Below are 16,857 nucleotides of genomic sequence, written 5' to 3' on the forward strand. Positions count from 1 at the left end.
GCTGACATTAAAAATGTTTTCATTATGCAAAAACACATATACAATCTCATTATCTTTGAATTATTTTTTTCAATATAGCTAGCATGTTATAATTTACTATTACCAAATGCTGCACAATTACCCAGAATTTTGAATACATGAAATTACACTTAATCCAGATTTCATATTTGACATAATTAAAATATTAGAAACTCAGACATTTAAATGTTTTGTTAGATTTTGAAAAGGGTAGATGGTCGTACTCCTAGGTTCTTGAGCAAAAATGAAATTTCACAAGAGTCCCCTCACCTTATCTAGTCTTGCTTTCTGCATTTTCAGTTACCCACAGTCAACTGTGGTCTGGAAGCAGACAATCCTCCTTCTTAACATGGTCAGGAGGTCAACAGTAGTTTAACATTACATCACAGTGCCTACATCACTCATCTCACTTCATCTCATCATGTGAGTGTTTTGTCATATCACATCATCACAAGAAGAGTACAGTACAATATTTTAAAAGAGAAAGACTACATTCACATAACTTTTCATACAGTATATCATTCTGATTGTTCATGTTATTACTCATTACTGTTCTTTTCTTACGTGCCTAATTTATAAGTTAAACTCTATCATATCTATGTATGTAAAGGAGAAAACATAGTATATACAGAATTCAGTACTATCTGCTGTTTCAGGCATCCACTGGGTGTCTTGGAGCATATCCCCTGCAGATAAGAGGGGACTTACTGCATCTCCATTTTGATGTTTCAAACTTCTACTTCATACCTAAGAATTTACTACTTATTTTATTGCTTTAACCTCTACAGATACATACAAATACTACTTAAATTATATAGCTGTAGGTACAAAGCTACACCTCTACTCCAGTTGAAAATAAGAATAGAATATCTGCTGACAATCCAAAAGTATCCAGAAAGGTATAATTTTGAATTCAAGATTTAATATTCTCAATATTAATGACTCTTTTTTATGAAATCCAATAAAGCAAAACTATTCTCAAATCATAGGACATGTGGTATTTGCTTCCCTGTAATAATTATTACTTGACAACAAGTTTGGTTGAGTCATCTTGAGGAAAAGAAAATGAGTCAGGTACATGTACCCAAAACATCCTTCTAAATTAACAATTCTTTCTCCTGCTACAAATGTCACCTAAAATAATGGACTGCTATTAAGTGTATCAACCTGAATTCCTCTAATGTCATCATGTTAAGCTGAGTTGTGCCAAGTAAATGATCCATTTTATACCAAGAACAGAAGGGGAGAAAGAAGGAAAGGAACCAGAAATGATATCTTTCACTAGTGTGGGTCAGTCTTGACATTCTCTTGCTTTTTATTCCCAATCCAAACTTTACAATATGGGCTTCTCTTGATATTATTACCACACATTTAGTTAACCTCTGGCTCTATCAATACGTAGTCTAATGAATTAGAACAATGTTTATCTTAAACAAACAAAAAAAAAAGCCAAAGATTTTTCTCTAACCTCAAAACACATACACACACAATGAATAAACAATCCTCTTATTGATTTAGTAAATAGAAGTTGACCTCCAAGGAGGCTTAAAAATGCCAATTTTTATGACTCTTAAATAGTTCTCATTAAAATGCTACCAATTTGTTTCCAAAGGATTAAATAAAGAACTTCAGGTCTTCTTGGCACCACCTAAGATTTCTGACCCAAAATGAAAACATCAGAAAAAATCTAAAAACTTCTATCCTCTCTACATTTTACTGACACTATTAAAAAGAAACTGACTCAAATCTCCTACACTTTTTCAAAATGGAAATGGAAAGGAATGGTTCAGAGAAAAGAAGTATGAAAAAGACCATCCTGCCAGATATTTGGTTTCCCCACACTAATAATGACTAGACAACTTCTGACACACCAATGCTATTTAATAGGAAGCAATTAGTCAGTGCTACTGGCCTGGTTCAACAGGAGGTGGTGTCTCTTCCTTTTCTGGTACTCCTTGTTCTACCACTTCTACAGCAGCATTTAATTCTATTGGTTCAGACACTGAAAACAAGGCAGAAACCAAGTTAACAATACTTTTTCAGTGCATAATTTGTTAGGATACTCTGTTAAGTACTGAATAAAAACCAATAGTACAAACTTGAATTCTTCAGCACGTTTAGAAAATGTTTAAATATCAGTCATATATTTTACAGGAAACAGAGTTTCTTTCTATTCAAGGAGTAGAATGGAAAATTACAAAAAGGTTGAGAAGGAAACAAAGAAAAAATAAGAATGATAATTAAGAATAGTTTTTGGGTACGATCTAGGTTTTTCGAACAAAAGCACTTTTCCATTAACCTGTCATTTAAATCAGCTGAGAATGATTAACAATAATAGGAAATACGGTATAGTAAGTTTCAATATGTAATTCTGATTTCCAGTTTCTTTAAAAGACATTGTTTTGAATGTTGTAGGAGAAAGTCAAACAAAATTTAAAAAAATTTTTTTAACGTTTGTTCAGTTTTTGGTAGAGAGAGACAGAGCGTGAGTGGGGGCAGGGCAGAGAGAGAGGGAGACACAGAATCCGAAGCAGGCTCTAGGTTCTGAACTGACAGCACAGAGCCCGACGCGGAACTTGAACTCACAGACCGTGAGATCATGACCTGAGCCGAAGTCAGACGCTTAACCGACTTGAGCCACCCAGGCGCCCCCAAAATATTTTTAAGTCATAGGTCACTTTGTATACAAACCTTCTTTATTTTCTAGCTGCTGTAGTGTTTTTTTCTTCTTTTTATCTTCATAAATTGGCCTTTTCTTTGGCAAAGAGTCTTTTGATGGCACTTCAACACCTAAGTGATAAGAATGAAAAACTTTAGACTTATGCTATTTGCATATCATTTAAGAAATGCTACTTGAAAAGGTAACATTTTATTCACCCCAGAGATACATACCCTGAAATATAAAAGAACATTCATGGAAAAATCTTTTTTATATAAGATATTGTAAAATATACATACACTAAAATTCTACTTTCTTGGTGTCCAGTTCTGTGACTTTTGACAGATGAGCAGAGTTATTAAACACAAGATGAAGAACAATTCCATCACCCTAGGCTGTTCTGTGTAGTCAAACCCTACTTACATCCTTGCAACCACCTATCTGTTCTCTTTCCCAAAAGATTTTTTTCCAAAATATCACAGAAATTAAACCTTCTAGTCTGGGCAGTTGTCATCATAATGGATTTTAGAGTCATCCTCGTGTGTACTAATACTTCATTTCTTTTTATTGCTGAGTAGCATTCTATTGTTAAGTATATACTACAGTTCCATTATCTTTTAGACAACTGATGGACATTTGAGTTGTTTCCAGTTTTTGACAATTACGAATAAAGCTGCTACAAACATTTGTATGCAGGTTTCTATGTGAACATTTCCTTGTGGTAAATATTTTGAAGTGGGAATGATGGGACATTATGTAAATAGGTATTTAATTTTGTAAGAAACTGCCAACTGTTTTCCAAATTGGCTTTACCGTTTTGCATTCCAACCAGTAAAGTAGGTGAGTTCCAACTGTTCTGTATACTTGCCAGAAAAAGATGTTTTAAATGGAAGTATTTCAATAAATATGTAGTGAAAGCTCATGGTGGTCTTAATTTGAATTTCCATAATGACTAATGTTAAACATTCTTTTCATTGCTTATAGTTTAAGTTTCTGTTCAAATCTTTTGCCCATTTTTTTTTTTTTTTTTTTTTTTTTTTTTTTTTTTTTTTTTTTTTTTTTTTAATTTTTTTTTTTCAACGTTTATTTATTTTTGGGACAGAGAGAGACAGAGCATGAACGGGGGAGGGGCAGAGAGAGAGGGAGACACAGAATCGGAAACAGGCTCCAGGCTCTGAGCCATCAGCCCAGAGCCCGACGCGGGGCTCGAACTCACGGACCGCGAGATCGTGACCTGGCTGAAGTCGGACGCTTAACCGACTGCGCCACCCAGGCGCCCCATCTTTTGCCCATTTTTAAATAGGGTTGTTGCTTTTCTTATTGTTGAATACAGAGTTATCTTCTCATATTCTGCATATTAATCCTTTGTCAGATACGTGATTTTGAGGTACTGTCTCTGAACTGTCTCAATGGTGTCTTTTGCAGAACAAGTTTTTAACTGGACTTCCTCAAATTTGTTCCTTTTATGAATTATGCTTTTGAAGTTAAACTAATCACTAACACAAGGTCACAAAGACTTTCTACTATGTTTTCCCCTAAAGTTTTATAGTTGTACATTTTATATTTAGATTTATGATCTTTTTTGTGTTAATTTTTATTTAATGAGATTTAGGACGAGGCTTTTGGGTTTTTGTTTTTGCATATAGATTCCCAATTGTATCAGTTGTTGCTAATACTGTATTTTACTTAATAAACTGCCTTTTACCTATGACAGAAAAAAACAAACTGACCATATACAGACTATTATATTGATCTATTTGTCTTTATTGCTGCTTTTGCCATTATCACACTGTACTGATGACTGCAGCTTTACAGTAAGTCTTGAAATCAGGTACAATATTCTGAGTCTTTCAAGTATATTCTTTTCAAAATTATTTTGGCCATTCTAACTCCTTCATCTCTTCATACACACTTTAGAAATAGCTTATAGATACTCATAAAATATCCTACTGCTGACTGGGATTGCACTGAATCTACAGATCATTTCGGAGAACTGATTATCTTAACAATATTGTTTTCCTATCCATGAATGCAACATTTCTCCATTTACGAAGTTCTCTGATTATTTTCGTGTTTTTTTTTATAGTTTTCAGCATATAGGTCCCACAAATATTAGAATTATAACTGTTTCAATGTATTTTTGGGGTGGGGTGCTATTGTAAATAATACGGTTTTGATTTTCAGCTGTTAATGGCTAGCATACAGATATACAATTGGTATTTGCATGCTGGCCCTATCTGTAACTTTGTTAATCCCGATTATTGGTTGTAGGGTTTCATGTTTTTTCAGTGGTATCTCACAGTAGTTTCTATGTAAACAATTGTCATCTGTAAATAGTTTTACTTCTTCCTTTCAATCTGTATGTCTTTTACTTTTTTTTCTTTCTTTCCCCTAATTACAACTCTAGGATGTTCCAGTACAATGTGGAATGATTGTGGTGAGAATGGACATCCTTGCCTTAATTACAATATTAGGGTTTAGCAGCCATAATTCATCATTAAGTGCAACAATTGTGTATTTTTTTTGTAGATCTCTTTTAGCAAAATAAGGAACTTTTCTATTTTGTGAATTTCTATCATATATGCTTACTGAATTTTGCCAAATGATTTTTCTGCATCCATGTAGTTTTGCTTCTTTAAACACATTTACTGATTTTCAAAATGGAACCAGCCTTCACTCCCAGGATAAAATCCACTTCATCATGATAGATTTTAAGTTTTGATAGTTTGTGTCTTTTAAGGAATGGCCCTATTTTATCTTAAGCTTTTCAATCTATTAGCACAGAGCTGTTCATTATATTGCTTTATCATTTTAACACCTGGAAATCTGTAATGATGATATCCCTCCCCACTCTTTCCTCATGGTATCAGTAATTTGTGTCTTGTCTCTTTTTTTCTTCTTAGCCAATCTAGAAGTTTATCATTTTTATTGATCTTTTCAAAGTACTAACTTTTGGTTTCAATGATTCTCTATTAAGTCTTGTTTTATACTACATTGTTTTCTGCATTTTTCTTTCTGCCTTTTTTTCTTTTTTAGTTTAAATGGGAAGCTTAGACTATTGATTTGAGACCTTCTTTTTCTAAAACAAGCATTTTAATACTACAAATTCCCCTCTAAGAACTGCTTTAGCTGCACCCCACAAATTTTAATATGCTGTGTTTTCTTTTTTTTTTTTCTTCTAATTCAAGATATTTTCTAATTTTCAATAAGAGTTTCTCCTGGGCTCAGGGGTTAATAAGAAATGTGGTTTAATTTCTAAATATTTACTGATTTTGTAGATATATTTCTATTATTCATTTCTAGTTTAATTCTGTTTTGGTCCCCCAGAAAACACTGTAAGATTTCAAATCTTTTAAATGTTTTAGGATTTATTTTATGGCTCCCCAAAAATGGTCTATTTTGGTGAATGTTTGTGAACTTGTAGTTAGGTACACATAAGATTGTTATAAAGTTATGAGGCATTCACTTTTTATCATATGCAATGTAGGTCTTTATTTTTGGTAATTTTACTTGTTCTGAAGTACTTCAGATTAATATAACAACTTCAGCTTTCTTTTGATATCTGTTTTTACCATTTTATCTATATCAGTACACTTAAAGTGGATTTACTGCAGACAGCACATAGCTAGCTGGCTCTTGGTTTCTGACAGTCTCTATATCTTTAGACTATTCATATTTTAATTATTAATGCAGTTGGTTTTAAGTCTATCATTTTATTATTTGATTTGTTACCTCTGTTTTCCATTTCCCTTTTCACCTCCTGCTTTCTTGTGGATTATTTGAATATACTTTAGATTTCCTTTTTAATTTATCTACTTTTAGTTTTAATCTTATTTAATGGCTGCTACAGAAATTAGAACATTTATAACAGACTTTCCACAGTATACTTAGAATCAGTATTTTACCTGGTACATACATGAGCCATAGAGATAAATCTGGGTCTTGGGCACACTGGTTTATATCATGGATTAGTTCTTAAAGTTTTGACTATCCTTTTTTGGGTCTCTTCTAAACACACAGAACTATATAGTAAGCCTAGGATTTATGTCCATTCATCAACAGAATTATAGGATTCTTCTGTCACTTCTCCCCCACCCTGCAATTTCCCCTACACTCTCTGGCTCCCAGGAGCCCCTCTTGTCCCTCTGGCCAAAAAATATGAGGTACTCTCAGAACTTTACTCTTTATGTTTTGAAGTTCCATTTAAGTGGAGCTGCTATTTGGCCTCAAAAGTTAAAAAAAAAAAGGGGGGGGGGAGTCCCTTCAAACTCTTCAGACATCAGAGACCCCTTTCCCTGACTCCTCTCTTCAAAAAGAAGTAACCATGTGTGCACCACTCTGTTTTAAAAATAATGATCATTCGGAACACCTGGGTGGCTCAGTTGGTTAAGCATCCGACTTCGGCTCAGGTCATGATCTCGCAAATTTGTGAATTTGAGCCCCACATCGGGCTCTGTGCTGATAGCTCAGAGCCTAGAGCCTGCTTCAGATTCTGTGTCTCCCTCTCTCTCTGCCCCTTCTTCACTTGTGTTCTCGTTCTCTCTCTCTCTCAAAATAAATAAATATTTAAAAAATTCTCACTAAAAAAAAAAATAATGATCGTTCAACAATGTATGCAATTCAAAGTGAACAAAGAAATTTAAGAATTTTACAGCAGTGCGTGGATGGCCCAGTGGGTTAAGCGTCCAACTCTTGATTCGGGCTCAGGTCATCTCATGGTTTGTGGGATCAAGCCCTGTGCAGGGCTCTGCGTTGACAATGCAGAGCCTGCTTGGGAGTCTCTCTCCCTGCCTCTCCCCCTACTTGTGCTCCCTAGCTCACTCTCTCTCAAAATAAATAAGCTTTAAAAATTTTGTAAAAATATATAAAGAATTTCACAGCTGAAAGGACAGAAATTCTACAACTCCTTTTCCCACATCTCCCACAAGGTCCACAAAAACCTTCACTAGCTCTACTTACTCCATAAATTTTGGACTATGAACTGAAACAGACAATAAAAATTAGAAAATCCAAAATGAAGCCACAGTTGAAAAAAAGGTAAATTCTACCTTTAATCTATCCTTTTCACTTCAGAATAAATGCCTCTAACAATCTGACAGAAACAAGAGAAATTAAAAGTAGATCCTAATTTTTTTTTTTAACGTTTATTTATTTTTGAGAGAGAGAGAGAGAGACAGAGCATGAATGGGGGAGGGTCAGAGAGAGGGAGACACAGAATCTGAAACAGACTCCAGGCTCTGAGCTGTCAGCACAGAGCCCAACGCGGGGCTCGAACTCACGGACCGCAAAATCATGACCCGACCCAAAGTCGGCCGCCCAACTGACTGAACCACCCAGGCGCCCCAGAGTAGATCCTAATTTAACACCTATTCTTCCAAATACTTTAGTAGTAATGAAAAATATGCTACTATTTATATGCCTTTTCATCATCAATATAATTAATCAGCCTTGTTTGTCTTGAATTCTCCAATTTACGCACTAAAGTAACAAGACATGGCAAATAAATAGCATCAGGTAACCTCCAGCATGTTTCAGAGTAATATGGTCACTGATCCCTATTTAAACATTTAACATAAACATATTTAAAAATCTGTATTTTGGTCTTTGAAAGATACAGTGAAAACATGACACTCACAAAATGTTTTCTTTGTAATGAACTCACAAATAAGATGAAAATTAAGTGCATAGTAAATAGAATAATGCCTCCCCCTGCCCCAAAACATCCAGGTCTTAATCCCCAGGACATGTGAATATGTTACCTAACATGGCAAAAAAGACACTGCAGATGTGAATAAGCCTAAGGACTTGAGATGAGAGACATTATCCTGGATTATCCAAGTGAGCCCAACCTAATCAACTGCATGAGATCCTTTAAAAATGAAGAACCTTTCTCTGAGGTACAGGCTGAAGTCAGAGGATGATGTACCCATGGAAAAATAGTCAGCATTATGCAATACTGATGGCTCTGAAGATGAAAGAAGGGCATCATGAACCAAGTAATATGAATGCCTCTAGAAGACAACAAGGGAATTGGTTCTACCCTAGAAACTCCAGAAAGGAATGCAGGCCTGCCAACACCTTAAACCAGTGAGACCCACATCAGACATCTGATTTAGAGAATTTCAAGGTAATAAATTTTGTGTCTTTTTAAGCTACTAAATTTGTTACAATACAAATAAAAAACTAAGTATAACAGAAGTTTCATTACCATTACAAAACAAAGTCATTAAGTTTACTTTTTTTCAACTATGGCCAGCTTCACAGCTGTCAAAAGCTGGTCAAAAGTAAGATTCAATGAGAAAGTGACTTATCCAAAATGAAAAGGTTAGTGTCAGATCACAAATCTGTTTTTATTTGAATTCATGGTTCTTACTATCCAGTTTTGAACACTTCATATTTTCTCTTAAATAGAGCAAACAAATAAATTTGTCAAATTAAGACATGGCAGTACAAACCAATGTCAAATCTGATCTGCAAGTAACATTACTGAATCTGAGGAGAATACATCTTCATCAGTCAACGGTTACTAGTAAATCCCAGACATGGAATGGTTCTCTATTACAATCCTTCCTCTCCATTCCTATAACAAACTCCTAAGAGAGGTTACTTTCCATTTGCTGGATTACTGACATAGTCTCACACCGGGCAGAAATTTTATAAAACAATAAAAACTATTTACTGTGGGGTCTTGAATGAAGTCATTAACAGAAGGAAATCACTTAAAATGTTCTTAACTTTAAAGTACTGAATGAACGCATGTATGTAAGTAATGAGATTGGCCAGAATTATAAAATCAGAGCTATCATTTGGTAAGACAAACTAAAATAAAAGGATAAAGCCAGCTGACAATGTGGAGATAATCCAGTTGACCAGAGATATCCCTGCCCAGCAGCCTACCCCTAGTAAGTAAAAGCAGGGACCGGGGAGGGGAAACTGTAAGTTAGATGAACTGAAGGGTGGTCACAACAACACTGCAGACTTAATCAACAGACTATTCTTCGAGTTAGGGAATGTTTAATAAACTGTTATATTTGTAGTCAACATCAACGTGTGTGTTCAGATATTCCATTCACCTTGCAAACTGAGATTATTACAATCAAATTCACACAGAAACTCTTTGCCTGAAGTGAATTAATTTCAAATTATTTGTAAAGTACTTGCTATACGGTTAGTAGTTAATAGGCTAAAGGCTATAGAACTGACTGAAAATGCTATCTGCTACACAATTCAGAGTAATTATCAGAAAACACCGGCAGATACCTACACTCTCAAACACATTTTGGGCTCAATAAATAAGTTTTATATTGTTCTAGGTAATGAATGTGGTACCTGATCTTTACCCAACAAGGTAGCTTTGAAAGATATGGTGAAACAAAACACTGTAGCTTCTTTTGAGATGACTCAATGAGCATACTATGGAGGCCTTTAATATCAAGCTAAGGAGCTTGGACTTTTTATCAATACATAGGGAATCAGTAAGAGGACAAATATTGAGCAACATTATGAAAAATAAGAGCCCAAGGGGAGAGATGCCACTCGAGAGACCATCTCTTCCAAACCCGTCCTAAAGATCATCATATTAAATTACAGGGGGGGGGTTCTTGGCTAGCTCTTGATCTTAGGGTCATGAGTTCAAGCCCCACATTGGGGGCAGTGTCTACTTAATTATAATTTTCATCTAATCTCATAAGTACAAGTCAAACTACTCCATAAAACATTTCTAAGAATGGAAAATTATTCCCTGCTTGGTCCCATCCCAATTTCTACATGAGTGCTTTTAGACATCCAAATAGTCACCAGTCAAATCTCGTATCTGGGTGCTAGTTGTACTCATATTTGTTCTCTAATTTCATCTTTAAAAAACTACATCCCCAATTAAGAATAAACTTTTTGATCCAAGTACTGTGTTTCTCTACATTTACTGCTGCCAGCTGAACATATAATGCATAATAAAGAGGTGGTCACACAGATCAGTTTAAATCTCAGCTCCATGACACTGGGCAAACAGTTTAAACTTGGAGTTTGGGAACGAATGATGGGAATGAAAATACTTATTAGATTCTTATAAGGAAAGAGACAATGTCAAAGGTTTATGACAATATCAGTTACTTAATAAATATGCAATAAATGGTACCTATTACTGTAATTATAGCAAAAGCACCAAAATTAGTCATATAAAAATCTGTGAAATGTAAGAACAAGAAATTAAGAGAGGTCTTCTTCTCAATATTCTTCTCAATGGAGCAGAGAAACTATTTTAAATCATCTTATCTGTCAGAAACATAATTACACGTCCAGATTACGGTCTCTAAACTAAAAGAACTAGGGCTCCTTGTATAAACAGGTGACTTCAGGTCTAGGGCAGAAAATGTGTAAGATGTACCATAGATACCTTGTTGTGTTAGAAAGTGAGGTAGAGGTCAAAGAATACTGTGGTTGTGTGGAAAAAATCAGAGGGACCAACCTAAATGAGGTCCCGCTGGCCAAAGATGGGACAATTTTGAGTATTAAAAAATATAAATGATTTCATGAGATAAAAACATGTAAATTACATAAAACCCCATTAAAATAATACAGATCCAAAAAACAAAATTACACTCACTGATCACCTTTGGAAGTTGCTAAGACATCAATTTATTATCCTGAGGATTAATGAAGGAAAATAATTAAGCATTTATCCTGGCTTTCCTGCGTGAACTGTATTTCAGGGAAAGTTTTTCTTTAAACAAAGATTATAGCTAATAAATGCAAAAGGAATGACAGTATATCACAAATTTGCAATTCCTAATGAGCTCCTTGATACAGGCAATGATCACTAATTGGATATTAAATTATTAGGTGAAAAATCAGTGGATTACTTGTATAATGGACAAAGCTGCCAATACCTAACCCAATAATCAATCTTGGTATCACCAAAAGTGAGACAACCAGATCACATGCCTCCGGACATGAGGCAACAGGAAGTACATAGTACCACTTGGAAAAGCCAAGCTGCTAGATATAGGAAATTTTAACAGATAGAGAAGTTTATTAGCCAATACCAGGAGAATGCAATTAAACAAATTCAGAATATGAGAAATTCCAAATAACCCAGTATCTACAACTAATAAATGGCATACCAAAACCAAGAATGGGTAATAGTATCAGTGAGAGACAGACATACCAACCAAAGGCAACGTGTGGATCTAATCTGGATCCTGATTCAAACAAACAAATTATAAAAAACACTGTGGATATAAGGGGAAAAACTATACATAGACAACCAGATGCTATCAAGAAATTAATTTTGTTATATGTAATACAAAATCTACTTAATGTAAAAAAAAAAAGTCCTCATTTGTTAGTAAAATAGGAGTAAAATAATAAAGTAAAAAGGAGTAAAATAATATGGTGTTTAAAATTCACTTTAAAATACTTGAGGAAAAAAAGTCAGTGGAGAGCGAGAAAACAAGAATGGTTAAATACTGACAACTGTTGAAACTGAGTAACAGATACTTGGTGATTGATTTTACTGTATTCTCTTTGTTTATTGTGGGGGAAACAAAAACTTATTTACAGACATACTATCATTTACACATAAATTTTCATCATCATATAGAAGTCACCTCCCTAAATAATGTAATTATCTTACCTATTCTTTACACTTTTCTTTAAGTAAGCTCTATACCCAACCTGGGGCTTGAATGCATGCCCTGAAACCAAGAGATGCATGGTCTACCAACTGAGCCAACCAGGTGTCCCTCTTCTTTACATTTTTATTTGACTTTTTCCACAGCATTTTCATAGAAATTCTCTGACTTCTACTCTCCTTTTGACAATTACAGACCTATAACTGCATGACAGAAGCTTCTAGACTATTCAGTTAGTTAAAAATACTACTTACCCTGAGCTTGTAGAAGTTTAAGAGTAGCTTCAGCTCTGGCTCTGGCTTCTCTCTGGGATTTAGTTAAAAGTTTCCCTTCTTTTTTCAAGCGTTCTTTTCGTTCTTTTTCTTTTTGCTTTTTCCTTTCTCTCTTTTCTTGTTCTAGTCTTTCCTGCATAGGAGTACATATCAGACAAAAATTGTATTGACATAATTATGAAATTTAAATGTCAAGAACACAAATTTAAACAAAGCTCTTGAAATACATGCAAAGTATTACATTATGAACACCCAAATGAAAATAAATATTAGTTTTTAAATGTTTACTTAATTATGTTTGAGACAACACGAGCAAAGGAGGGGCAGAGAGAGAGGAACAGAGAGAATCCCAATGCAGGGCTCGAACCCACAAACTGTAAGATCGTGACCTGGGCTGAAATCAAGAGTTGGATGCTTAACTGACTGAAATACCCAGATGCCACAAATGAAAATACTTCAACAGTGTACATAATAATTATTAATTGACATCATATGAGAGTAGACCAAGTATTGGAGTGGATATATAACCAACTTCTGCACCTAAGTAAATAAAGGTAGAATTTTCTATATTGCTTCATCTTATTGTTTACATCTGAATAATAATGTGATTGAATTACCATACAACTATGACATTTTTAGAATAAGAAGATTAAAGATATCTTACAGAGCACAGACTTTAAATTAAACACAACTTCATGAAAACATACCTCTTCTTTACGTTTAGCTTCTAACTCTTCAAGCCGTTTTATGCGTTCCTCCTCTTCTCTCTTTTGTCGTTCTTCTTCTTCTTTAAGCTTAGCCAGAGCTTCTTGCATAGCTTTAACTGTGGCTTTGCTAGGTCCTTTTTTCTTCTCCTTCTCTTTTTCTTCCTTCTCTCCTTTCTTTTTCTTCTTATCTTTTTTCTTTTTGTCTCCTTCATTGTCATCTACCAAAAAAGAACAGAGGCAAAGTGTTTTTTAAAAAGTGGTTTCCTGGGGCGCCTGGGTGGCGCAGTCGGTTAAGCGTCCGACTTCAGCCAGGTCACGATCTCGCAGTCCGTGAGTTTGAGCCCCGCGTCAGGCTCTGGGCTGATGGCTCGGAGCCTGGAGCCTGTTTCCGATTCTGTGTCTCCCTCTCTCTCTGCCCCTCCCCCATTCATGCTCTGTCTCTCTCTGTCCCAAAAATAAATAAACGTTGAAAAAAAAAAAAAAATTTTAAAAAGTGGTTTCCTAACACAGTGATAAGCAGCCCCCAGAATTCAAAGACCATATTGGGCTGAGGTTGATGCCAGCAGCAGGGTAAGGTTTCTCGAGAGGTACAGAACAGCTCCAAAAAACTGAGTTGGCTTCAATGCTAGCATTGCTCTAAATTGTCCTGGGATATCCAATAAGACAGGAGGATTCAGTCAGCAGGAAGAAGACATACTGTATCTAATGTATCACTTAATCCATGGTATCTTAATTCCTGCCGAAATTTAGTAGATAGTTTTACTTCTAAAAGAGGATGGGGGCGCCTTGGTGGCTCAGCTGGTTAACTGACTTCAGCTCAGGGCATGATCTCACAGTCGTGAGTTCAGCCCCACGTCAGGCTCTGTGCCAACAGCTCAGAGCCTGGGGCCTGCTTCAAATTGTGTCTCCCTGTCTCTCTGCCCCAACGCCGTTCGCACTCTCTCTCAAAAATAAAATAAAAACATAAAAAAAATTTTTTTTTAAAGAAGAGGAGGATAGGAATGATGCCTACCTTAAGGGGATATTAGAAAGATAAAATATAGGGGCACCTGGGTGGCTCAGTCGGTTGAGCATCCGACTTCAGCTCAGGTCATGATCTCACACTCCGTGAGTTCAAGCCCTGCGTCGGGCTCTGTGCTGTCAGCTCAGAGCCTGGAGCCTGCTTCGGATTCTGTGTCTCCCTCTCTCTCTGTCCCTCCCCTGCTCATGCTCTGTCTCTCTCTGTCTCAAAAATAAATTAATAAAAACATTAAAAAAAAAAAAAGATAAAAATATAGATAACTATCTTCTAAGAACTCTAGAGCATTATGCTAAAGAATTAAAGTTTATGAAGCTACTTTTGTGGTATTACTCTTCAAAGATGTCCAGATAATACAAATTTGGTTAAAAAAGATATGTCAATTTTTCCATTAAAAGTTTTCTAGTCTTAAAAAAAGCTGTATGAGGGGCACCTGGGTGGCTCAGTCGGCTAAGCGTCCGACTTCAGCTCAGGTCATGATCTCGCAGTTTGAGACTTTGAGCCTCGCGTAGGGCTCTGTGCTGACAGCTCAGAGCCTGGAGCCTGCTTCAGATTCTCTGTCTCCCTCTCTCTCCGCCCCTCCCCTACTTGCACTCTCTCTTTCTCTCAAAAATAAATAAACATTGAAAAGAAAATTTTTTTAAACAAGCTGTATGAATCATTTGATCTTTATTCTTCGGAAAAAGAAGAATTCTAGCTAGAAAGCTTACTTTTTATTAATTGGTTCTACCAAAAAAGAAAACAAAACTTGGCTCACAGTTGCTTAAAAAATGTTAATTAATTTTAGCATGTTTTTGCTTTTGTATTTCATAGATTAAATTGGGCTTTTAAAAACAGGAAAAGAATTCATTATCTGATACTGAGACATCAAAAGGAATATATCACTTTAGACCTTCCAGTATTTGTCAGCACTGAAACTGTTTTCACAGTGAAATTCTATAAAAATCCTAGTCTGTACACAAACCATTTTAGACATTTTAAACTATATATATATATATATCAATGTTTAACAATGAAAATCAAAAGTACTTACTTTCTTAATTAATTAAAGTAAGCTTCATGCCCAGCTTGGAGTCCAATATAGGGCTTGAACTCATGACCCTGAGATCAAGAGTTGGATGCTTAACCCAATGAGCCACTCAAGCATCCCTAGATGTAATTTTTAAAAGGCTTCTTCCCACCTGGGTGGTTCAGTCGGTTAAGTAACTGACTTCGGCTCAGGTCATGATCTCACAGTTCGTGGGTTTAAGCCTGGCATGGGGCTCTGTGCTGACAGCTCAGAGCCTGGAGCCTGCTTCAGTTTCTGTGTCTCCCTCTTTCTCTGCCCCTCCCATGCTTACGCTGTTTGTCTCTCTCTCTGTCTCTCTCAAAATAAATAAACATTAAAAAAAGTTTTTTAACGCTTCTTCTTACAACTTAAGTCCCTTTACAACCAAGGACAAAAAACAAAATTTCTGGGGCCACCTGGGTGGCTCAGTTGGTTAAGTGTCCAACTCTTGATTTTCATTCGGCTCAGGTCATGATCTCACAAGTCGTGAGATCAAGCCCTGCAGTGGGCTCCACGCTTACAGCACAGACCTGCTTGGGATTCTCTCTCCCCTCCACTTCACCCCTGCTTGCGCACATGTGAGCACACACTCTCTCTCAGAATAAACATATAAACTTAAAAAAAAATGACCTTGGGGCGAAACTCAGACTGTGAGTCCAAGCCTACAGCCCTTTCCTTAATAATATTACCAACCTTCAGCAGCTGTGGGAGTCTCTCCTTTCTCTTCAGAAGTAGGGACTGCTCCAACATCAAGGGTCACTTTGGATTTTATAGTTTCTTCTTCAGATTTCTTTTGAGATTGTTTACTCTGATCCTTTTTCCCAGTCTCTAGCTCTTCTTTTTCTTTCAGCTTCCGCAGTTTTGCTTTTTCTTCATCTCGCTTTTTTCTTTCCCGTTCTTTCTTTTCTGCCTTCTTTTGGGCCACTGTCTTAATTCTGAAGGAGGAGTCGTCATCTTCATTCCCACTCTCCACATTAGGACCTGGCTTATTTTTTTGATTTTTTTTCTGTCCTTTTCTAGACTGCAAAAATTCATCTGATTCATCACCACTTTCACCCGAAGAATTTACTCTGGAACGCTCTTTAATTCTTTTACTGTTATCCTCATCATCTTCTGAGCCATCCCCTTTTTTACTTGATTTCTGAGCTTTCCCTTTAGCTTTTTTAGAAAGTTTATTAAAATCATCATCATCATCATCACTCCCAGAGTACATTTCCACTTTTGGCTTTGCAGATTTTTTCGATTTTGAATCTTTATCTTCCCATTCTTCACTATCATTATCATCAAAACTTTGTTTTTTGCCTTTCTGTCCTTTCTTTTTTTTATCTTGTTTTGAGGTGGATTCTTCTTCATTATTTTCTGTTGGCTAAAACAATTCCATTGTTAAAAATATTAAGTTCTATTTTATGTTTTAAAATAACTGAGACTCCTCAATCATGTACTTTATTAAGTATGCATAGAAAAAATTCTCCAAATAACTTCAAAATAAGGTCGTTTTTTTTCAAG

The 16,857-nt window shown here is 35.6% G+C and overlaps 1 protein-coding gene across 1 annotated transcript in view; it reads right to left on the reverse strand.

Annotated features, from left to right (window-relative positions):
- The window catches only part of EIF5B (eukaryotic translation initiation factor 5B), an 82,023-nt gene that overhangs the window by 41,201 nt on the left and 23,965 nt on the right, over positions 1 to 16,857 (reverse strand). Inside the window, 5 exon segments of the mRNA XM_032592771.1 lie at positions 1,931 to 2,020; positions 2,710 to 2,808; positions 12,561 to 12,711; positions 13,286 to 13,503; positions 16,045 to 16,717. Coding sequence (XP_032448662.1) covers positions 1,931 to 2,020; positions 2,710 to 2,808; positions 12,561 to 12,711; positions 13,286 to 13,503; positions 16,045 to 16,717 — 1,231 coding nt within the window.

The sequence above is a fragment of the Lynx canadensis genome, chromosome A3, assembly GCF_007474595.2.
Source record: "Lynx canadensis isolate LIC74 chromosome A3, mLynCan4.pri.v2, whole genome shotgun sequence".
In the NCBI taxonomy this organism is placed as follows: Eukaryota; Metazoa; Chordata; class Mammalia; order Carnivora; family Felidae; genus Lynx; species Lynx canadensis.